This window comes from Choristoneura fumiferana, chromosome 13, assembly GCF_025370935.1.
Source record: "Choristoneura fumiferana chromosome 13, NRCan_CFum_1, whole genome shotgun sequence".
Taxonomy (NCBI): domain Eukaryota; kingdom Metazoa; phylum Arthropoda; class Insecta; order Lepidoptera; family Tortricidae; genus Choristoneura; species Choristoneura fumiferana.
Genome location: NC_133484.1, coordinates 18,908,286 through 18,933,254, shown reverse-complemented (window position 1 = coordinate 18,933,254; position 24,969 = coordinate 18,908,286). Strand labels below are relative to the sequence as shown.

The window sequence follows — 24,969 nt, the reverse complement described above, 5'->3', positions numbered from 1 at the left end:
ACTTACACGATTTTTCTTGCAAGTCTAAACTGTGCTTTACAGCGAGGAGATTTTTAAACTAAAACCTCGTTTAAATATAATGACCCGGATAACTCACGTCTTAAATCGAGTTAATCAAGGTAAGCAAGCAAGGTAAGGTTAAGCAAGGTAGTCGCGCGAGCAGAGCGGCGGCGCGCAGTGCGCGTGTTGCAGCAGCCGCTGAGTCGCGTTGCTTCGGAGACGAAGGGCTACGGATTAGCCCGAAACATGTCGAGCTATACTCGATTTAAGACGTGAGTTATCCGGGTCATTATATTTAATATGAGTAAGCCTCACGGTAGTTTCATGTTCAAAATTAAAACCTCGTTTGATTAATCTTTAATCTAAACAATCATTGCTGGCTTTCATGTCTATGAAAGAGTTAAAACGAAACAAAAACTGTTAATGATATTGATATGTCATAATCATAATAATTTGGGTGCCAATATTTACCGGCCCAGATAATACCGACATGGAAATACCGACCTGATATTTCGTGTACATGCCCATAGAAAGTCATATCAGTTTCACATTTGTTTGTATGGGCGTGTACACGAAATATTGGGTCGGTATTTCCATGTGGGTATTATCCGGGCAGGTAAATATATAGTGTCACCCAATAATTTTAAATGTAAATAGATCTCAGAAACAGATTAAGTTTTAGTAAGATATCCAGATACATTACAGATAAATTATGAACTCGGAATGTGGGAGTATATCCGCGATACACCAAAGAACGCCAAAATTTCCCAGGTGGGTACTCGTTTTTTCCGAAAGCAAAATTCCCAATTTCACATTACATTCCACAATTTTTCGATTTTGTGTGCGAAGTCTGAAACTGAACAGCTTAATTGTAACGCTTAACTAGCTTTTACTTAAATTATCTATTTATTTATGTAATCCTATGTAGTTAATGGTGTGTAGTATGTCTTCATAACGGTCCGAGGGTTGCCGATGGTGCTGGCTGAAAGTCAGCGCTGGGGTGTTTTTAACGCTTCAGCATTATGCTGAGCCAGTGTCCGATTCACAACCGCAATGACACATACTTTTGTGTTGTTTATTTGTACCTAATAATATTGTTGTCTTGTGTTGTGAATAAATATATTTTCTTTCTTTCTTTCAAATTACTAAATACTGCTACTTTTACTTAAATGGCTAGCGGTCACGAGTAGGCTGATTGAACTTTACATCGACATCTATGCCGTAAGGTACATATAGCATGTACATAGATGTCAATGGAGCTTTACAACTTGACCTTTAAAATGGTCATTGAATATGCAAGGACGATTTTTAAAAAAGTTACCTTTTCTGAATTTTGAAAAATGTATTTTGTTTTTCATACAAATTATATGAGTCAGTTTTGTGACGCCCATACCGAGCTTATGAAAAAACGTCACAAAACTGTCATTTTTGTTTGGGTCATTTTTTGAACTATCGGAATCGATTGTGCTCTAATCGGTTGAGATTCTGAGTAGGAAAAAACATATTTTTTCTACTATAATAAAAAAAGGAAAAGGTACACAATCAGAATATTTATCATTCCGTACTCGTTCTTCGTATTCTTCGTCTCCTGAAGATTCAAACGAGAAAGAAAATGAAAACCGTTCTTTTGTTTCGTGTTCCAAACAACATTAGAAGTTAAGGGAAATCAATAAAAACACGGTGCACCTTATTATACCTGTATAAATCTTCCGTGAAAACTTCATAAAAATACATTAAGTAGTTAAAAATATCTAAGCGTGCCTTGCACTGTATATGTATAAATTTGTATAAACAGATGGCGGGAAGTGACTTTATTTTTATACCATTTAAACTTAAACAAAAACCCAAGGTCAGTAGCCAGTTGGACTGTACGCCAAAAATAACCAATACAAGATTAACATTTTAGCACTACTTTAAAAACTAAGACAAAAAGAAAACATAGAACAAAAAAATTAGCATTCTAATAAAAGACATCATTATAAATAGTCTGGCTGAACTATACGAGACCCTGCAATATATAGCAATATACTTGCGTCTTATTCTTACACATAATAGAAAGAAAGAAAATATTTATTACTCCAAATAAAAAATTGCATAAAGCAGTATCTATTGGCCCCCACTCTAGGCTGAGCCTGTATCTTGTAAGGGCTATTATAGTCCATAACGGGCGTACTCAGGGGTGGCAGGGGAAGGCAGTTGCTCCCATGAAAATTGTACCTACCTATGTTGTACTATTATATTATATTCTGTGGTTAACCCTTACACTAGGTATCTTATATTTTTATTGTTCTTTATTTTTTACGAATTCCTACCCAATTGATAACATTCAGAAGCCTATTTTGCTGCGTTTTAAATACAAATACCTAATCCATACTTAATATTATAAATGAGAAAGTGTGTTTGTATGTTTGTCCGTCTTTCACGTCGAAACGGAGCGAGGGATTGACGTGATTTTTGGCATAGCGATAGTTTATGGGCCAGAAAGTGACATAGGCTACTTTTAATCCCGGAAAAATGCACAGTTGCCGAGGAATGGCGCGCGATAACCGAATTCCATGCGGGCGAAGCCGCGGGCAAAAGCTAGTAAAATAAATAAAACCAAAATGTTGATAACAATTAATCATTCTAACTCTATAACGTTTAAATACAAACTTAAAACTCTGAAAGACATTGAGATAAATGCGATACAGTCGAACAAATTGAATCATGATCCAGGGTGGTGGACCCTTTTAATAATCAATTTCACTATGATTTCCTTGACAAAAGTATGAGATGTCAACATGACATTAATAGCAAAAAAGGTTCCACCCTGGGTCATGATTCAATTTATTCGACTGTACCTATTTTACAATCCTTAATTGTAACGAAACCATGGTTTTAGTGCCATATTTTTCGGTTACGGTAATTTGTATGGAAACACCTTTTGAATGGCTGTATCTCAATGATATTACGTATAACTGTATCTTTTGAATACGTTAACTTAGAACTTTGATTGATTTTTCAGTGCTTCAATGGGTAGCTGAGCTAAGTACGGTCAGCATCAAAAGTAGCTGGTTACTTTACTCTGTCACATTAACACATTGTCAATCTTGTATGGCGCTAAGTACGTGGCTGTAAAACGACAATGTAGAAAAGTAGCCAGCTACTTTTGATGCTGACTGTACCTACTTGATACCTCCATTCATTCCTGGGAGAAAGGGACAGCCAGACGGACAGATAGACGGACAACCACGGTACGAAACCCTAAAAAGATTGGGAAACACGATTTATTTAAGAGTTGCAGTAGATATTGTGCGGGTCTCGTTCTTTCGTTCCATTACGCGTCTGTATGGTTGGGATTTTTTAAGGCTTCAAGCTTCGACGGCAATGTACTGCAACTCGAGCATTATTCCTCGCACCGTCTCAATGATGCTTCAATCTACGTCAATTGAATATTAGGGGGCACGGATGTGGCCCGCCAAGTCGAGCAACGCCGTACCATATAATTTTATCAAAGCGACTCAAGGCGTTTTTGACCTTATGAAAATTTTAAAACTTTTTATTGCCATAGCAAAGCCACCAAAGCCCAAATTTCATAGTTGGAAATTGTTCTTACCTACCTGTGTTACGAACATAAATAAAAAACTTTCAGCGTTTATGAAATAACGAAAGTCTGACTGATAAATATTTAACAGAATATTACTATAAATATTACTTATTCCTGTTAAAACTTTTTGACTGCCCGGCCCGACAACATTTTCTACTAATTAACTACAAAACTATTGATGATAGAACAAAAAAATGTTCTACGATATTAAAGAATATATCAATATCTACAAAAAACTTTGCGATACCATATTTCCAACTATTGTAGTTATGTCACTATAAACTACTTTTTACATTTTAAAAGTCGATAGAAATGCTGACTAAAATCAGACCATGTTATCCATACCTTTGTATTAATCCTTATCCAAATAAATAATTTTATAATTAAGACAATTTTAATACCTGTCGATTACTCTTTGAATTATTCAAATCGGACATTCCATCCAAAAGATATTAAAAATCTCATACAATAAACGTGTTTTTTTGTACCGTTTTTTGCTCGATATTAATAACGGCAACAGGTAGCTGCTTGAAATATTCACAGAATATTTATTTGTATATTCATTAACTTTAAAAATAAATAATTAATATAAAATAAAATACATATTTAAGAGGGGCTTCCATACAGAAAACGTGGTTTTTTGCCGTTTTTCCTAATGTCTAATGCTGTATAAGTACAGAAGCCTTCGTGCGGGAGTCCGACTCGCACTTGGCCGTTTTTTATTTAATTTAATAAAATTAATTATAATAAATAAATGTTATAAATGTTGACAGGTAAATGATTTGATTAGTTAGGTAACAATTTAAAACAAAGTTGTTGAATACTTATTCACTTGCTTCCAAACCAAGTCGAACAGACTTGGTTTTACAATTAGCGACCTCACAACTATTTATAGTACAAGAACTGCGTTGCGGGTAGGGCTGCCCTCTCTAAAATTTGGCTACCAGGACAAGACGCGTGAAAACCCCGGGTTTTGGAGCCCAAAACCCGGACATGTGAACAGGTTTAGGTTTTTATTAAACTTGGTCAGTAGGTATAATAAAATATAGGCCAATCAAATAAGATCCTTATAAAACGATTTACAGCTTGCTGGAAATTAATTCTTCGAAAAATTCTAATTGCATTGGTCTAAAAATTAAAAATATTTTTAGACCTGGACTACAAATGAAACCCCGCCCGGACGCTCCCCGGACGCCCTCTAAACTAGGACAAATCTGGGGAAACCCGGACGGATGGCAGCCCTAGTTGCGGGACTTGGCATTTTTTTTACATGTAATGTTTTTCATGAAATATTCATTAAGGTAGTGGTATGGCGTCGTGCCATACACATAAATTAGAACTTGTTTTACTTAATCATTGTGTTGTTGGATACAAAGCAAGATACACGTCTTTTGTGTTAAAAAATTTGGGATGAATTAAATCCTACTTATAACTAACTACTATAAATGCAAAAGTATGCAATTACGCGTATGTGTGTGTGGGTTTGTATTTGTTCGTATATTACGCTAAAACGAGTGAACGGATTTTGATTAAATTTGGTAAGTAGCTGTAGATATTCCTGCAATAGAGGTATACGCCGCTAAGTCTAGAAACATGAGATTTGGAACGTGTGTTCATCGTGTAATGTTGAAATGAAGATTACAATGTAATTTCCGGGAATTCTCTTGGGGTTTAGCAAAATCCTGGAACGAAGCCGCGGATGAAGGCAAGCTGTAAAATATGATGTTCTTTTACAGATGGCCCATATGTAATCGACAAAAATAAATATAGCCGATCATGGCTCAATTAGGAACTGTTGAAGATGCGGGTAAAGTGAAACACAGTTACGATGAGGCTGTAGAACTGGCTGGTGAGAATATTTTATAATATTTACTTTAATTTAAAACTTTTTATAGAAGATAGTAAAACCGTTTTAGTTAACTACTAATAAATCGATCAAATTAATGTATCTATCAGTAATCGATTGGGAATCTATCGATTACTTTACAATTACATTATCAGGTCCTGTGACAAAATGAGACCAACTCAAGAGTACACACTCAAAAATGAAAGCCAACTAAGAGCGACTTTCTCTTAGTTGGCGTCAAATATATTAAATCAAACATGATATTAAATAAAACAACAAAAGGTGATTAGTTATAACAGCAATTGTAATTGTACGAACAACTTATGGAACCTGTTTTCGAATCAAATGATTTTTTTTTATTAATAAAAATGTGACTACGAAAACAAGGCAGCTTGAATAATGATCCAAGGTTCATTCAAATAATGCCTTCGTTCTTCAGGGCACGGGTGCTACAACCGGCTGGTGCTGGTGGCGTGCAGCGTGATCAGCAACGCGGTGGCTCTCGACATGTTCGGCTTCGGCGTGGTGCTGGCCGCCGCCTCCTGCGACCTGCAACTCGGGATCAGAGAAATCGGAGTGTTAGGGTCCATGCCTTTCGCAGGTCTGAGTTTGCATCAGTTAAATCGACAGACGTTCAACTCTTGCTGGAACCATATCACGGTGTAAATTTGAAGTCATCTTGCAGCGCCGGTATTACCGGGCCGGTACAACTTGGGGATTTTCAAAAAACGTGCCTAGACCGAAACTTTAATGTGGTATCATTTTCGAGACGGTCATATTGTCATTCTAGCCCGGCTTAGATAATTTTGATACTACTGTTTGCATTCTGCAGAATCAACCGCAACCCTGTCAGAGTAACTCAAGGGAAATAATAATAATCTTTGATACTTCTGCTTTTTAAGAAGTAAATTTTTATTTTTTTGTTTAATTCAACCTCCTACCATCCTTAAAATACAAATGTATGTTAGAATTAAAATGTTAGAAGATATATTCAATGCCAATCGGGTCAAAATGGTCCAAAAATTGATGCGTCTGGACTGTACGTAAATGGGCACTGACAAACGTCATAAAATTTAGCAAGGGACTCCTAAAGTGCATCATCAACTTTCACACATTACTACATAAATTTTGATGCAGCTCGAAGAGTCCCGAGTATAATTTAATATCTAGAAATTTTAAATAATATCTAAGTATCAACATCGTTTAATCAGTGTACAGCAAGTGTTGTCAGTCTCATTTTTTTTTAATTTGCCGCGGTTTTTGGTGGACAGCTTTCAAGCGCCCGCAACGCATCTCTAACTCAGCTTAAGTAATGGATGTACATGGGCGGCAGTGATTGCTTTCCATCAGGTGACCCGCCTGTTCGTTGTCCTCCTATCATATAAAAAAACTACACCATTATTCATTATTTCGGACGACCTTATATTATAGCCCAGTGGTTAGAGAACTCCGAGAGAAGAGACTCCGGTCGGGTCAGATATTTGTTTGAAAAACACGACTGTTTGATCTCGATTGTTGGGTGTTTTATATGTATTGTAGTAGGTAGGACGCCCACCAATGAGATGGAAGGATGGCCTGGTTAAAGCCGTGGGTTCACGGTGGATGCAAGCCACTGCCAACCGAAGCAACTTGAGGTCAATGGGGGAGGCCTATATCCAACAGTGGACGTCTTACGGCTGAGATGATGATGATGATGAGGTATGAACCTATGTCGGGGAATTTCCTTCGATAGCGAGAGAGAAAGGAAGACACTCTCCGAAGTTTCAGGAACGCTGCTCCTGGGGGCCCCCGGTGTTTGGTCGTCCACAGGCGTTATATCAGGATTTGAGTACACTGATTTCTTGTTTGTGCTAGATTTTTGAGAATTTTTGGAATTTGATTTTTGAGCGGAGCGGTGACGCTGCACGCACACGGCGGTAAGGCAGTTTTCGAAGAGAATAAATTGATGTTGGCAACACTGTCTTAGAGATGCTGTGTTTCGTTGTTGCTTTTTTAAAGCGTATGGTTCGTATCTACATTCAAACTTGCCATCGATTTAGCTGAATTAAAATTAGTTGGAAACAAATGACCATCTTGTGCTAGCTAGACCGTAAATATATAGAAATACGGAACAACCTATCTATTTAAGTATGTTTGTCCGTTGCCCAACTAGTACCCATACAGTGCGGCGTGTAATGGTCAATACCAGGGTAGGCAGCGCCTTGAGCTGCGGCGCGAGAGTGTTCGGACTCAACCAGAGTTCATCCTCAAAGCATCACAACCTTTCACCATGCTACCAGATGTTAGATAACAAACATAACATACAATTTCATAATATTTTTCTTTTAATTGCAGGTGTGCTCTTCGCGTTTCCTTGGGGCTACTTCGCCGACACCCGCGGCCGCCGGCGCGCGCTGCTGGTGTCCTGCACAGGCGGGTTCATCCTGGCAGCTCTGGGCAGCCTCTCACCCAGCTGGCAAGTCCTGTTGGTGTTCAAACTATTCGGCTGCTGGTTGTAAGTTTTGAAAGGGTTCAATAAACTAATGCTTAGCAAGTAAAGAATAGATCTATGAAAAGGACTTCATCCGTCTGAAAGATCGCTTGATTTCAAACGTCTCTCCAAAAATCGTCTGATGGTCTTCGAATGTATACAAGGTGTTTTAGAATAAATCTAGAATATTTCAATAGGTGGTAGGGTTTAATTAAACACCACTATAAATGTTTTTCAAGATCCTTTTACTTGTGTTTGACAAATGTTTCCCACAATAGTTATTATTAAAAGTGTATGACGTCCAAGGCATGACAATATTGCTAAACCAAAAATGCCGATTATGCCGATGAAAATTATTGTTCGTGTGGCTCATCTCTCCAGTTTCCAGCAATATCTATGGCAACTGGCACAAGATCGTACATCGGTCTCAAACACCTATACTTTGTCACACAAAGAACGATACTGAGACTCAGTTTCAAATTCGCGACAGTGATAAATAAACTACTAGGGCTTCAACTATCCTTAGTTTAATTGTAAACGTCACTTCAACTCTTGTAAGTTCAGAAACAAGAACAGCTTGTGCTAGTGATTTGATATTACAGTTTTTCACTGGATAATACATTCCACACACACACACACACACACACACACACACACACACACACACACACACACACACACACACACACACACGCACACACACACACACACACACACACACGCACTCACGAACACACGCACGCACGCACGCACGCACGCACGCACTCACGCACGCACGCACGCACGCACACACACACACACACACACACACACACACACACACACACACACACACACACACACACACACAAACATCACGCCTATGTATTCCCAATGGGGTAGGCAGAGCACACGAAACGTTACCGCTTCGGAGCCACTTTAAACAATTTTAGGTTATAAGGTTGACAAAAACGGTACAATAGTCACAGGTTGCTAGCCTGTCGCCTACATTATACCTTAACCTATATCTTCAGTCGCCTCTTACGACATCCACGGAGGAAATGGAGAGGTGTAAATCTAATCCGACACGGGTCACGGGGGTATAATACATTCCACTGGCGTATATCATATTTGTCTTATGGTTTTCAGTTCGACCGCATCGTATAGTCTCACCATGGCCTACATCGGAGAGTGCACGGGCAACAAACACAGGTGCGAGTATCTGTTCGTAATGAACAGCATCAACCTTTTCTCCGAGGCTGTTACATTCAGTAAGACTAAGACATAATATTTGTTAATTAATTTTACTACCAAAATATTATTATTAAATTAAAAGTTGAAAGTTCATTCAGCTTTTGAGATTTCTTACGTCGTAATCTGATTCTACCACCTTGATTTTAAAACATCTTTGTTTGGTTCTTAAATCTTACGCACCCGAGTTTTTCTTATTTATTCTCAGCCTAGCTACCTTCATCTTTCTTTAGCACTCAATATGTAATTTAATAATGCTGTATTTTTGTCTTTTTTTCAGTAATCGCCTACTTCATCCTGCCACTGACCTTCAACATTCCTATCCCCTGGTTATCAATCACCTATCGGCCTTGGCGTCTCTTGACGCTTTTGATGGCCATACCACTTGGTATTGGGGCTATCATGATGTGGTTTCTTTATGAAAGCCCAAAGTTCCTGGCCAATAGCGGGAAGAACGACCAAGCACTAGAAGTATTAAGGAACATTTTTGAAATAAATGGTGGAGACAGACAGAATTTTCAGGTAGAATTATATATAAAGAATTAAGTACTATTTAACAATGCCATAAGGAAAAAACTTAATTAGTAAAACCTCTCAGCAGCTAACAGGAATGTGTAAAATAATAATGAACTCAATAATTCTAGGTGAAAGCACTAGAAAGTTCCCAATCAGAAACAGAAAACAAGTCCAATATTTGGAAATCAATCCAGAAACAGACAGCACCAATCTTCAAACCTCCATTTCTGTGGAGGACATTACAGCTTTTCTATTTAATTATCATCTGTTGCAGCACGTAAGTACTTACATCACATCTGTTTATTTTTCTGCTGACATTATATTTATAATTATAACCCTTGTTATTATATCTACTAGGTATCATATTCATGTTATTATAGGTTTTTTGATTAAAATCTATGCTATAGATGAAGACATTTTTGTTTATATTTATTGTATTTTGGAAAGCAAAGGAAGAAAGCCCGATGGGTATGATGGACTTTAAACAATAAAATGTTTAAAATGACCATTATATTTTGTTCAGAAACACCGTCTTCGAGATATGGTTTTCGACCATAGTCAATTCTTTCTTCACATCCACCGCAAGTGGCGCCAATGAAGACTTCTGCGATCGAGTTGTTGCCAACATTACTACAGCTCCCGGTGAAAATGGAACCGTAAGTGAAGGATGCATTCCGCATTATTTATTAGTTTTTATTTTCGAAATGATTAATCGTAAAGCTCAGTTTAGTACCTATTGCTAGTAAAATCGTGTTGCATTACATTGCGGTGCTAAGGCGATGCTCGCTTGACCACTATAAACTCGTAAGCTTTACTTACAGTCTCGTAAAGTAATGCAACTTGCAACAAATGTGCAGATCTTAACCGGGATACAGAGTGGTCATGCAATTCATCGAGAAACGGTCCCATTTCTTTTGTATTTTGTAGCTTCGACATCCGACTTCTGAATATGGTTTCAAACCTCTTGTATCTTTATTTCCTCAGGCTTTGTAGGTATATTCAACATAAGCATTGTGTTGGATATTTCGAGATCTATAGCTTTGTGTTAAAGTAGAATTATTCAATTCCAGGTCAACTGTGACGACACAATATCCAAGTACACCATTTACTCCGGCATCGTCTACGGCTTTTTCATCACCATCGTCAACCTGATCGTGGCTAAGCTGACAACTTGGCGTCGCCTGGTCCTTATTACCATAATACTGTTGTCTGCCATTTGTTCTGCGCTGGTAGTTATCATCAGTGAGCCGATATCTAGCATGGTCCTTTACACCCTGCTTCAAGGCACAGCTATTGGTGTCGGTGTTGTGGCGTCGTATTTTGTGGATCTTTATCCAACTTCTTATAGGTGAGTTAGAAAGTCGTATAGTTTGGCTAATGAAAGCTGAACCCAGCTATTATTTGAGTGGCAACATTATTCATATGTCATGGCCAAACAGACCAAAGAGTACAAGAAAACAGACAATTGCTTATCTATTCTGTGACTTGTTGAGTTTAGACCTTCGTGTGTTAAAATTGACTTTTTTGGAAATTTACTGCTGAAACATGGGCGAAACAATCAAAAGTGGTGTGCCACAGATTATTTTGACCATGATAAGCAAATTCAAACAAAAACGAACACAGAGGGAAGCCTTGTTCAAACAGAAAAAAGAGTGTTTAGATGCGGTGACCGAATTTGTAGATTAGTAGGCATGGCAAAATATTTTGATACTCATGTCCCTTTCAGAACTGGTCAATACAGTTGTGGTCTTTAAAAAATATTCGTATTAACCTTTATATGTTCAAGATTATCGTTTTAAATAATTACTTATTTTCCTATAGGCATGCGATAGACAGAAAATCATAAAGTAGACACGATTCTTATGCATAATCGTCACTTTTGTACGGCAGAGAAGCTTCTGTACTTGTACTATTACTTATTCTATGGTGATACCTGGTGATACCATCTGCATTTTTTTTTAACTTGCCGCGGTTTTGCAGGTCCAGCTTTCATTAGCCAGACTCTATTATTTTGTGGGTTTTACTGTATCAACCGATACCGATTGATTATCATTTATCACCTATCTATGTCACCTGATGCTAAGTGCATAAAAAGCTGAAGATTTTGTAATGTAAATATATGCTAAAATATGTGCCGTCTAAATTAATGCGAGAGTAAAAATTTAAATGAGATGCGGCTCAATTGAATTTGAATGATAAATTTATAAGCGTTAGCACAAGCGTCAGGGAGTATTATACGACAAAGAACATTGTTATAGAGTGTATTCTTCATATTACGTTCTTTGTAGTGCGAACAGCAATTTAAATCACAAGAGACAAAATGCTAAACAATGAAACAAACAAAGTCTACCTCGTCTTTTTAAGCAGTGTGGATAATATAAGATTTTCTGGATTTATAACATTTGCCCAATTGACTTTTATTGTTCTCTAATATTATTTAAATCTGGTTTTCAATACCAGGTACTTTTCTTACATTCTTGTTATGTACTACCCTAGCTCGTTTTAAATATCAATTATCTATCCTTAATTTCTAATTTATCAGGGGTATGGTAACAAGCCTTGGCATGATGACCGCCCACCTGGTCTCCGTTGGTGGCATTAACGTCATGGGAACCGCCATCACCACCGACTGTAGCCTCACGTTCTACTGCTGGTCGGCTTTTCTGTTTAGTAAGTATACCGAACTCACCTTATTCCTAAACAAAATTTAAGTCTTACAATGATTAACCCTATTCAGTCGTTCTTTCAATGGTAAGGATTGTAGTCATCAAGGAGTGGTTTAAGTACTGGAGTTGATTAGGCATTTCCAATGCCTTCTGCCCATGGAATCCCTGACGACTGAGCTAAACCTTAGGGCTTTTAAGTCTTGTATTCACTACTTCTTGTACTTTTACATACTTAGTCTGTGTAATACACTCGGGACTTAATTACAAAGCGGCCTTGGTCACGAGTAGTTTAGTGGAAGGAATGATAAAGAGATAATTGCAAGAACTGTTGCTTCTGTTTTAGGTGGAGTAGCAGCAGCTCTATTTCTTCCACCTGATAAGACAAAATGATGTATGGCTCCTACTACTTGAGAAGAATAATGTTTGATATCAAATGGTATAAGTACATATCTAAGTAGATACTTAATCTATTTGTGATAATAATTAAGGAAGTATTATAAATAAAGTAATTACTAAACAGGTGTTGCAAGTTTTATTTGGAATCAGTCTTTAAATTAAATCTCATCAAATTTCTTATTTAATAAATTTACAATTTTAATTTTGTAACAATGTAAGGGGTTGAAAATTTAAATGCATTCTAGATGCTGACAACTGCCGACCGCCCATATATTTCAATTGCAGTTGGGCCGACTGCTATCGAACTGCAACGAAAAATGTATTGGCAGTCGGCAGTTGTTATGTTGCAGTTGGAATGCAGTTCGTCTGTACTGGCCAAACACCTTAAAATTTGAAGTGTTGACCAACTGGTCGGTGACAAAATTAATTAGTAATATGACAATTACTTTCATAAAAAAGTAAAATAGTACTGAAAAAAAGAGTAATATTGCGGAAGACAAGATAAAGACTTTAGAAGCTAAAATGGATGCTCTTAATAAAGACGCTATTAATAATTCTATGCCGTCAACAGAAAAACTAGTTTTTGAAATAACTTGTATCATTTCTAAAAATCCTGACACTTGCCAAGTCCGGCCGAAATCCTGACAAAGGTTCATGTCAGGACAAATCCTGACGTATCGCAACCTAAGATGACAACCCTATGTTTCTCGTGATTTCTCAGTTAACTTCAGCACCTACCCGTCGTACAGTCACCAGCATTAATATCTGCCGCAGCGGAGCGTGCAAAAATATCTGACACGTACTTCTGGCCCTAGAAATAGAGTCGTATCAGATATTTATGCACGCTTGTTGTGTCAGATATTGGTGCTGGTGACTGTACGGCTATACATTTTTCACTTTGACATTTGACACTAAATAATAAAATATGAAAATATTCATCTCATCATCATCGTTATGATCAAAAATGGTCATTAATTTAACTTTTTTTGTGTTTGCTATTTAATGCTATTGTCTGATGTCTTATGTCTTACATTAAAAAATAACCAAAAACTCAATTTATAAAAAAAAAGTTTGCTTTTGTAATAAACGATGATGAATAAAAAATACACGATTATTGCCAAATGCTTATAGAGGTTACCATTCCTTATAAGCAAACTTTATGAGATACAAATATTATTTCTTTTATAAATTAGGTATAAGAAATCAAAATAACTCAGGCACCAAATTCATGTTGACTGTGTAATTGATTGACACTTTGGGTGCCGTCGTGTTCTGATAGTGAATAAATCCGACTCATCCGACTTTTCTTGATGGAAAACTATGTACTACATTATCTATGACTGTATACTTCGTTTTTTTAGCATTAGAAAGAAGGTAAGCGATCTTGAAGTGTATTTTTATTGAAAAACAGTTTTGAAAAATAAGTCACAGCAAATAGTAACAATTAGCAAGGGCATAATGATCATTTACATGCTTTTTAATTAAAAAGATTCGTCAAGATTGTTTACCCTTTTCCTAATGCTAAAAAAAACGAAGTATAAGCAGGTTGAATAACAGCAAATTATGACGAGGAGGTGCTCAGTGAAGATTCCTCAGTTGATGACAAAATCAAGGACAGTGCCATTGTAGGTATTGATTGACTCACAGACTATGTCCTGACAGATCACCAATTTGCAGAAATAAGAATACATTTCACTTGTAAAGTCAATCTTTATTTAATTTACTAAATATTTTATTTCGTTTTAATTTAATGTGAGTAAAACAATATTAAGACATTGCTTAGTATAATAGGTTAATTAACTAATAACCACTGTTTAGAAGATTGTAGCAACAAAATTCATTATCTTTTCAAATAATGATACTTTTTTCTTAAATGAAATTAAAACTAAATATAACAATTAAAACATAAATCATTACCATCTTTAATCAAAACTTCCTCAAGACGTACCCTCACCCCAATGCATAAAAACAGTATAACAGGTTGAATAAACCAATTATGACACGAGGTGTCGTAAGATCCTCTCTGATACAAATAAAAGTACCATTGTTTGATTGATTGACTCATCAGCCTGTCGTGCAGATCCCGTTTCGACCTCTGAGTTTTTCGAAATTCATGTGCGGAGTTACATTTGAAATTTACCACGAGCTTTGCGGTGAAGGAAAACATCGTGAGGAAACCTGCACAAACCTGCGAAGCAATTCAATGGTGTGTGTGAAGTTCCCAATCCGCACTGGGCCCGCGTGGGAACTATGGCCCAAGCCCTCTCATTCTGAGGGGAGGCCTGTGCCCTGCAGTGAGACGTATATAGGCTGGGATGATATTAAAATCCTCGTTTTATCCCAAAAACTAGAATTGACACTACATGAATACACAAGTACTTAGGGGAGACCGAGGAGAGTTGTGACAGAAGAGAACAGTGAGAGAGTCGCGATTTTGGAACTTATTAACTGCTGGCGAGCTCGCAATAGCGCGCGTTTTTTAGTCACGAGCTAGGAGACGCGCCTTGTTGCGAGATTGCTAGCAGTTAATAGGTTGCCGAAAATCGACGTTGTCACTACTCTCCTCTGTCACAACTCTCCTCGGTCTCCCCTAATACTTGAAAGCACTATTCAAAGGCCACATTTGTACTAATTCGTTTAGCATTATGTTAAGGGTAAACAATCTTGACGAGTCTTATTATAGAAAAACGTTTTTAAAAAAACAGTAACTATTACTTATGATGCCAAAATAATGTAAATGATCATATATGTCCTTGCTAGTGGTTACTATTTGCTGTGACTTATATTTCAAGTGTTTTGCAATAAAAAGACACGTCAAGATCGCTTACCTTCTTTCTAGTGCTAAAAAAACAAGTATAGGTACTTATAGTTCTTTATTATTAAGTGAATTGTTTAGATTTACTGAAAAATCTAAATAGTAGATTATTCTGTTAAAATTGTGGTCCCGCGCAATTGCCGAGTGATTTTAAATAGGTGCTTTAAACACTGTTAAGTTATTCATTGTATAGTTTCTTTTTGTTAAGAACCAGAAGGGCGAAGGGTAAAGGAGACTGGCCTATGCCTATTTTTTTCCTTTTTGGCAACCATTAATATGTAATTTTAGTGTTTTATTTTTATTTATTTTTTCTTACGGAAAATGTATCGGTTTTGCTGTATTTAACTGTATAAAGTTTAATTTATGATCACCAGATGGTCCCAAGGGAAGACGAGCAGGGCTACTACGAAACTCGAAACTCGTAGTTCGTATCGTACCGTCCCTCTCACTCTCGTACAAAAACAGTAAGTGTCAGAGGGACCGCATGACACTAACTTCGAGTTTCGAGTTTCGTAGTAGCCCTGCAGCGTCGTTCGCAAGACCGGCAGATTGCTGATTTGGGACAATTTCGTGGCATTCAACTATTTTATTATTATTTTTTATTCATTCTTCTCATTTTTGTCACGAATAAATGTTTTCTTTCATTGTCACACACAGATTAATTATTTATTTAGGCATACAAGATCATTTGATGCCAATTATTAGTCTTCTCAAGTAGTAGAAGCCCTAAATCCTTTTGTCTTATCAGGTGGAAGAAACAGTGCTGCTGCTACGCCACCTAAAACAGAAGCAACAATTTTTTATAAAAAATCAAACAATATTTTTACAAGAGCGGAAAAAATGAGGACGTCACGACACGACAGATAAATGTAAATGCGACTTTAGCGTGTGTGTGGCGTAAGAATTTACGATAAATAGGATTTTTCGTAGCATCTGTGGGCCCTAAAGGGCTACTACAAAATTTAAAAATCGAAGTTCTTATCGTACCGTCCCTCTCACTCTCGTATTAAATAATAGAAGCGTTAGCGGGCCGCCAAAATACGAATTTCGATTATGGCCTATATCCAGCAGTGGACTGCTGTAGCCTGATGATGATGATGATAATGATGTTGATGATGAATAATCTAATAGTATAATATAGGAACTAGATCGAGTGTAAAGTTAGTTTCAGTATACTTACTAAACAGAAAAGCCGACCAGGAATAGAACGTGAGGCTACAGTCGGTGGTGATGGCGGTTCCCATCACGTTAATTCCGCCGACGGAAACCAATCGAGAGGTCATCATGCCAAGGCTTGTTACCATACCCCTGAAGAATATGAAACAATAAATTGAGAATACGTAGTTGATATTCGAAATGAGATAGATAATACAAAACTAGAAATTAGGAATGTGGTTAATATTTTAAACGAGATAGATAATATGAAACGAGTAGTAAATAATGTCATTGAACAAAAAAATATGAATTCAGAAAATGTTAAGATGTAAATTTTACAAACTCACCTATAAGAAGTGGGATAAATATCCACAAAATACGACGCCACAACACCGACACCAACAGCCGTGCCTTGAAGCAGAGTAAACAATATTATGCTAGTTATCGGCTCACTGATGATGACTACCAGCGCTGAACAAACGGCAGACACGAGCGTTATGATGATGAGAACCAGGCGGCGCCAAGCTGCCACCTTCACCATGATCAGGTTGACGATGGTGATGAAAAAACCGTACGCGATGCCGGAGTAAATGGTGTAGTTGGATATTGTGTCGTTGCAGTTGAACTGGAAAATATTTTTTGTACTTTAATAAAAAAACATATAGATTATAATTTTTTTAAAAAACATGTCAAGCAATTGAAGTTGAAGTAATAAATAGCTACGTAGAAGGCAACAGATCCTTAAACGTATTTTGTGGTTGGAGTTGCAGAAATAATTAAAAAAAAAGATCGTTTGACAATACATTGCATGATGTTCAATTAAAGTTCTGTAAACATCTTGTCTATACTTAAGTTAGACTACTTATTCAATGTATTTTCTTTTGTATCGAATATCTGTAAATAAATGTCTCCCTCTATCTCTAATAATTACACTTCAACAACAATCAATAATTTAGAAAATATGGTAAACATAAGGAGGAAATATGCTTCGCTTACGTCACCATTGTCGCCAGGAACCGCGGTAATATTGGCAACGACTCGGTCGCAGAAGTCTACATTGGCATTAGATGAAGTAAAGAAAGAATTAACTATGGTCGAAAACCATATCTCGAATACGTTGTTTCTGAAAAAAAAACCATTCTTTTACAATTACGAACTAAAATTATTATAAGAACACAACCAACACCACCACCTAACATGATGTATACCTATGGGACCAGAGCCTAATTGACACCTTACAGATTATATTAATGTTATTTTTGGTGTCTAAAGCTCAACAGTGTCTGTGAGCATATCATTTAGCATAGATGAGATGATGGATGATCTAATCACAGTAACACTTTAGAATCTAATGGAAAGTATAATAAAATCAAATAAATTTCAAATAAGTCTTACGTGCAGATGATGATGATGAGTAAGTAGAATAGCTGTAATGTTCTCCACAAGAACGGAGGCTTAAAGATTGGTGTTGTCTGTTGCTGGATAGACTTCCAAAGATTGGGCTTGCTTTCTGTTTCTGATTTGGTGCTTTCTAGTGCTTTCACCTATAATTATAGTTAACACGATGATGTAGACTTTTTTTTGTTTAATTAAGCGTTGTAAAGCCTTATATTTGGACACCTATGGATGTACAGTCACCAGCACCAATATGTGACAAACCAAGCTTGCATAAATATCTGATACGACTCTATTTTTAGGGCCGGTAGAACGTGTCAGATATTTTTGCACGCTCCGCTGCGGAAGATATTAATGCTGTATTGTCCATCAACGTGTTAATTGTATTTTTACGAACATTCAACTGCTGACCAAAAGTTTGATTCGTTACAACAACTGATAGTTTTTCCCAATTATTATTTCCTGTATGTTGTTTTAGGAAGGCCACTTCAATGGAACGTGCCCATACTATCCGCTCTACAAAATCGAACACATGCGGCATATAAGGCCTCAAAAGTATAACAAGCTCAAAAATACATAAAAATAGAAAATAAGTAATTGAAAATGAACAAAGTGAATAATTAAAATTATTTACTTATCCTAATATGTTAGATCGATGATGTTAAAGATGTATTAAATAATGTCTTTCCATCGTACTTCGTTGGAAAAGTTCGTATTCATTTTCTCAATTGGCTTCAGTAAGCTAGTTAAGAAAGCAAGATAAATACCAACTTTTCCGACAAAATACGATGAAAAAACATTATTTAATACATATGGATGTACTACGATCCTTTAAATTTGTATAGTATTAGTTCGTATTACTTTTAAATAATTTGCAAAAGCACGCTACAGTAGCGTGCTTATTAATAATTGTTTTCTAACTGCTCGTAGTTGATACTTATTGTAAAATTTTATAGAAGCGAACACGAATATGCAATTGTTTCACAGCTGTTAAGAAGCAATTCTCTATTATTACCTGGTAATGTTGTCTATCACCACCATTCATTTCAAAAATCTTCCTCAATACTTCTAGTGCTTGGTCGTTCTTCCCACTATTGGCCAGGAACTTAGGGCTTTCATAAAGAAACCACATCATGACAGCCCCAATACCAAGTGGTATAGCCATCAAGAATGTCAAAAGACGCCAAGGCCGATAGGTGATCGATAACCAGGGGATAGGAATGTTGAAGGTTAGAGGAAGGATGAAGTAGGCGATTACTGAAAAAAAAGAAAGAAAAATTCAGTATTATTCTATTACAGATTGAATGCTAAAGAGAGACGAAGGTAACATAGGCTGAGGATCAAATATAAACAAGAAGAGCTAAGATAAAACAAACAAAATTGGTCTAAAATGAAGATAATTAAAGATAAATAGAATCAAATTATGACGTAAAAAAGCTCAAAAAGTGAATGCATTTTGAACTTTTGATACGGTTTATTTCTGAAGTAAAATTAATTAGCAGATTTATCTTGAGTCTTACTGAATGTAACAGCCTCGGAAAAAAGGTTCATGCTGTTCATCACGAACAAATACTCGCTCCTGTGTTTATTTCCCGTACATTCTCCGAGGTAGGCCATGGTCAGACTGTACGATGCTGTTGAACTGAAAACGGTAGGACAACTACATTATTATAAACACAAACTGCCTATGTACCTTAATTTAGATGAGTTGAAACAAATCACATGTACAGACGAGCTTAAGACTAGTTGAACTATTTATTTCAAACATTTCTAGTCTATGTGACAAATTATCTACTAATAATTTTAAGGACTTCTGAGCTTGACTGAACCTTCTCTGGTACCGGTTGCTGTAGAGATTGCACGAATTACAATTAAGTACTCTCATATGTAATTTTGAAGACCTTTATATGATTTCCTAAAGGACAAACACAAACGATCCTTCAGACAGATTAGGAGTCTTTTCACAGATTTACTTGTGCATTAAGTAATCAATGTTAACCCGCATAATTACCTACTAAGAATTGTTTTTTCAACCCTGTCGATACTTACAACCAGCAGCCGATTAGCTTGAGCACCAACAAGACTTGCCAGCTGGGTGAGAGGCTGCCCAGAGCTGCCAGGATGAACCCGCCTGTGCAGGACACCAGCAGCGCGCGCCGGCGGCCGCGGGTGTCGGCGAAGTAGCCCCAAGGAAACGCGAACAGCACACCTGCAATGAAAAGAAAAATATAATAGCTTATTTTTTTTATTGCAATTGGTATTGCTTTTGACATTTCACGCAAAGTAGTCATAAAAGCGCTCAAGACTTAGAAATGATTACATCGAATCTCTCAAGAGATAAACTGGAAGACACAGACCTGCAAAGGGCATGGACCCAAGCACTCCGATTTCTCTGATCCCGAGTTGCAGGTCGCAGGAGGCGGCGGCCAGCACCACGCCAAAGCCGAACATGTCGAGAGCCACCGCGTTGCTGATCACGCTGCACGCCACCAGCACCAGCCGGTTGTAGCAGCCGTGCCCTGAAGAATGAAAGAATTATTGGACTACCTCATCCGGAAAGACCCTTACTCTTACATAGTACGGCGAAGCACAGGAAGCATGGATTCCGATGTAGGGTGAATTAGGTCGTCCTGATAGCCTAGTTACCTTTGTACTCCCACCTTTTTTCAAAATGATACTCATTTCGATTTGAAAACCATATTTAATTTATTACTAGCGATACAAGAACAATTATATATGTTTACTATTAATTAAAGAAACCATTAAAGTAGCTAAATCTTTTTGTTTTACAGTAAAAGTACAACTAAACATGAAGTAAACAAACCCTGACATAACCAAAATAAAACACACTTTTTGAATAAATTTTACTTGCCTCATTTAATTTTAATTACCAAAAATGAAATCACAACCCTTTGTCCACCCAAATCACTGTTAGTATCACAGTAATTTTGTATTATAAATTAATACGTGATATTTTTGATTTTTGTCACAATATTATGAGGAATGAAATATATCGCAGCGATCATCATATGAGCGCCCATTTCATTACCCCCACCTAATACTTCGCACCCAGCGAATAAAAGAGCTCCAATTAACGCCTTTTAAAACTAATTTGTTCCGTTGGCTTACTGAAAAATGTTTTTTCACCTCAGCACCTCAAACAGGCAGGTTTTGCTATGAGAAATCAGTGAGCAAAATCGCATTTTGCTCACTCCGTGAGACAAAGTAACTTTTTAATTATTTTTTTTAAATGCTGAGTACAGTGTTGGGTTCTACTCACTGAATTCCAAATATTTTAACTTTACTTTGTTGTGCGTCATTTCACTTAAACACGTAAATAGCGAGAGATAGGATCAAATGTGTTGATTACAATCTTAAATTACCTTTTTGGTATTAAAAATATATCGATACCTAATAAATTACATGACAACGAAATATTTCCAAAATGTAAATTTTCCCGATCTTTTAATAAAGTATGCAACCTCGTTGCACGATTTTTTTTTAAAGAATTCCGTATACTGCCTCAACAGTTGGAATAAATATTTGTTAAATTGAATGAATTTTTAACAAATCTATTTATGTTTATGTAATAAATAGGCATGTTCGATTATTATAATATTTGAATGACTTTTTAAGTTTCAATGTTTGAATCCTAAATTAATTGTAAACATCATTTATTGCTACAACATTTAATGCAAATAAAATGTATTTATAATTCTAACATAAATAAATTTCACCATTTCCTGTGTTAATCCCTAAGTTAATTTTGGGTAGCAGAAGTGATGTAGGTAACAGGGATTCCGATTTCTGTTGTATTTTTTTAATGGAAATATAAAACATTCTCACCAGCCAGTTCCACAGCCTCATTGCCATTGTGTTTAAATTTATCCAAGTCTTCAACTGTTTCTGATTGAGCCATGATAGGCTTTAATTTCTTTTTAATTATCTATGGGCCATCTGTAAAAGAACATAACCTATATTTTAGTAGTAGATTTGACTTAATTTCCGAAGAAACTGACATCTTACTCTACGTGCAGCGAACAAAACAATGATTTTAATTTACAGTATGTAAAGCGACGCCATACCAATTGACGTAATTTAAAGTATCATTTAGTGGGTGCCCCTTGTTTTGTCGACAGACTTCTTCAAATAATATTTCATCGACAATGATTCATCGAACACCTTGTCTTGGTTCTCCTATTTTTGCTTAGCATAATTTCGTTCTATTACCATTCAGAAGGCAAAATTCTTCGTTATTTCATCATCAACGTATTTCATAGACATTTCAGGTTTATTTTACCCTTTAGGCGTGCCAGGACGATTCGTATTAAATCAGTTGAGTTTTAGGCCAGAATTTGAGTAAGTACGACTGTTGAGGTCAGATTTGCCATCGGTCTGTTGCTGAATAAAACAGATTCGACATACGACTTATGAAATTTTGCATACGTCATATTAGAAGTCCAGAATAAATAATAGGATATTTATTGCCATTCCCAAGGGATGACCAAAAATTTGTATTGTATTCTAACCGCTGAGCTGACTCTCTACATAGAACTACGAGTATGAATGCACATTACACAAACGTTTTCTAAATAATGTGTTAAAAAGCATGCTTGCTTGCTTGCATGTACCATTTCTTGCATAATTACATGCTTGCTTACATGCTTGCTTTCATGGCTTGCTTGCATGCTTGCTTACATGCTTAAATGCAGCCTTGAATGCATGCTTGCTTGCATGCTTGAATGCAGGCTTGAATGCTATGCTTACTACTAGCACTATTTCTTGCAAAATTACATGCTTGCTTGCATGCTTGAATGCAGCTTTGAAATCATGCTTGCTTGCATGCTCGAATGCATGCTTGATTGCATTATTCCTTGCATAATTACATGCTTGCTTACATGCTCACTTGCATGCTTGCATGTTTGCTTGCATGCTTGCTTGCATGCTTGCATGTTTGCTTGCATGCTTGCTTGCATGCTTGCTTGCATGCTGGCTTGCATGCTTACTTGCATGCTGGCTTGCATGCTTGCTTGATTGCTTGCTTGCTTGGTTGCTTGTTTCTTTGAAATGTTTATGGTTAACGCGAGCGAAGCCGCGGGTAAAAGCTAGTTTTTATATATTTAATGTGATCGGCTACGTACACTAACACTCAAAGTACCTAAGCTAGATTACCTACACACAGAAATGAATTAAGTACTACTTGTAGCAGTATTATCAGGTTGGGTTAAGTTAGAACTGCAACCCCATACGAATTGCCTGTAAAATGTATACTTAGGTAATTACCTACACATATATATATATATATATATATATATATATACTAATGAGGAAGATGAGAAAAGAATTTTATTCTGTAAAGTGAAGTTAATTAATGCGTACGGAATATGATATATCGAAACTATTTGTACGTATAATGAAGTGATTTAAAAGAATTTGAAATAATAAATGATGAGTCGTACTTTCGCATTATAACCCATTCACAAATTACACATCTACAAATTAAAAATTCGTGATTAGAAATTACTTGTACCGTATGTTCGGCGAACTGTATTTTCGATTAAAGTTCGTCGGCGATACAAGTGTAAACCCGGTAAATCCCATTTCGACGGCGCGAGAAATATTGTGCAAGTTGCGGTGCATTGCTCGGCATGAATGATCGCTTACCAATTCACAGCCTCGCGGCCCTGCAATGTAACGATATATCACAACATTCGTCGCATCGCGTACCGTCACAAACGTTCACATTTACAACAATAATTTTAGTAGGACTTAATCAAACTTCGAAATTACTAGAAACTCCGAGAATGTAAGCGAGCAAAACCGTGTTGTTTTAAGAACTGCGTGGATATATCTAAAGGAATTGGAGGTGAAGTGAATAATTACATACACGGCCACGGAATTTACTGGTTGCAAAAAAGTTTGCATGAATATGAGTAAATGTGCTGCGATATACGAGTACGATGTTAAAGTAAACAGATATCTACGGAATAGCAGTTTACATTACAGCTGTACAAAGAAAAAAATATCTTTATTTTAAGTAATGGACCGATTCTTTTAAGTTTGGTAACTACAATGCTTTACTTTTAGTACAGTGCCTTTTTAATAATTATTATCTATTATAAGAAATGCATTATTTCCAGGAAAATATATTTGTTTAACCTTGCAACGCATGATTTTTTTTTGCAAAAAAAAATACGTTATATAATTTGGGGTTTACTTCCAGGAAAAAATAATAAAAAATATATAGTAACAATTTTATTAAAAAAAAGATTTTTTTAATCCTGTTCCCGTTAAGGAACTACATGCATTATGCTGTAGGAGTTTCTTCCACATCGTCTAAAAAAATAATTAAAAAATGTAATGATCTGCGACCAAAACAAATATAATCGTTCCGACAGGACATACTAAATTAGTCCTTGTGCTTATGATACATGTAGACTCTCATAAATGCAAACATTTTTCACTTATTTGGTATTCGCGATAAGAACGTCAATTGATGCATGGAGTACCAAATCGGGAGTAATATTATAAAATGACACTCACATATTGATAATGCACAGTTTCTCAGACACTGTATTAATTTTTTCAAGCTGCTTCATCTAGTAATTATTTTTTTATAACCATCCGTATGTTTGTCCTCGATACGACGTTAAACTGTCGCACACTTGTTAATTCAAGTGTGACGCCGACGAGAGCACAAGTTAGAGCAGGATACTAAATTAGGGTGGCGGCGGAAGAATGGTCTGACCATCAACGGCGGCGCCACCGAGTCGAGCTAGCAGGCTCACTGCTCACCCACCAACCCGCACTGGACGAGCGTGGTGGGTTACACGAACAAACCACCGCCGATGATATAATAATAATAATACAAATTCATTCCAAACATTATTAGTA

General features: G+C 36.5%; 2 protein-coding genes across 7 annotated transcripts; one reads left to right on the top strand and one right to left on the bottom strand.

Moving 5' to 3' along the window:
* Positions 1–170: 170 nt before the first annotated feature.
* On the top strand, positions 171–12,836 carry LOC141434250 (synaptic vesicle 2-related protein-like). 4 transcript variants are annotated; one of them, XM_074096639.1, is made up of 12 exons: positions 171–272; positions 706–771; positions 5,323–5,435; positions 5,872–6,033; positions 7,767–7,926; positions 9,031–9,152; positions 9,413–9,654; positions 9,777–9,925; positions 10,172–10,304; positions 10,719–10,996; positions 12,191–12,318; positions 12,658–12,836. In XM_074096639.1, exons 3-12 carry the CDS (start codon positions 5,363–5,365, stop codon positions 12,702–12,704), a joined length of 1,494 nt encoding a protein of 497 aa, XP_073952740.1. In that variant the 5' UTR covers positions 171–272; positions 706–771; positions 5,323–5,362; the 3' UTR covers positions 12,705–12,836. The 4 variants fall into 4 exon arrangements, with proteins under 4 accessions (XP_073952740.1, XP_073952738.1, XP_073952739.1 ...); XM_074096637.1 differs by lacking the exon at positions 706–771; XM_074096638.1 differs by lacking the exons at positions 171–272; positions 706–771 and adding an exon at positions 4,938–5,067.
* Positions 12,837–16,179: 3,343 nt separating this feature from the next.
* Positions 16,180–24,709, bottom strand: LOC141434425 (uncharacterized). Of its 3 annotated transcripts, none has more exons than XM_074096841.1 (11): positions 24,619–24,709; positions 21,922–22,032; positions 20,433–20,594; positions 20,125–20,284; positions 19,596–19,717; positions 19,091–19,332; positions 18,076–18,224; positions 17,677–17,803; positions 17,028–17,305; positions 16,706–16,833; positions 16,180–16,303 (listed from the first exon to the last, which is right to left on the bottom strand). In XM_074096841.1, exons 2-11 carry the CDS (start codon positions 21,992–21,994, stop codon positions 16,236–16,238), a joined length of 1,509 nt encoding a protein of 502 aa, XP_073952942.1. In that variant the 5' UTR covers positions 21,995–22,032; positions 24,619–24,709; the 3' UTR covers positions 16,180–16,235. The 3 variants fall into 3 exon arrangements, with proteins under 3 accessions (XP_073952942.1, XP_073952943.1, XP_073952944.1); XM_074096842.1 differs by lacking the exon at positions 24,619–24,709 and adding an exon at positions 23,963–24,035; XM_074096843.1 differs by lacking the exon at positions 24,619–24,709 and adding an exon at positions 23,740–24,025.
* Between the last annotated feature and the right edge of the window lie 260 nt (positions 24,710–24,969).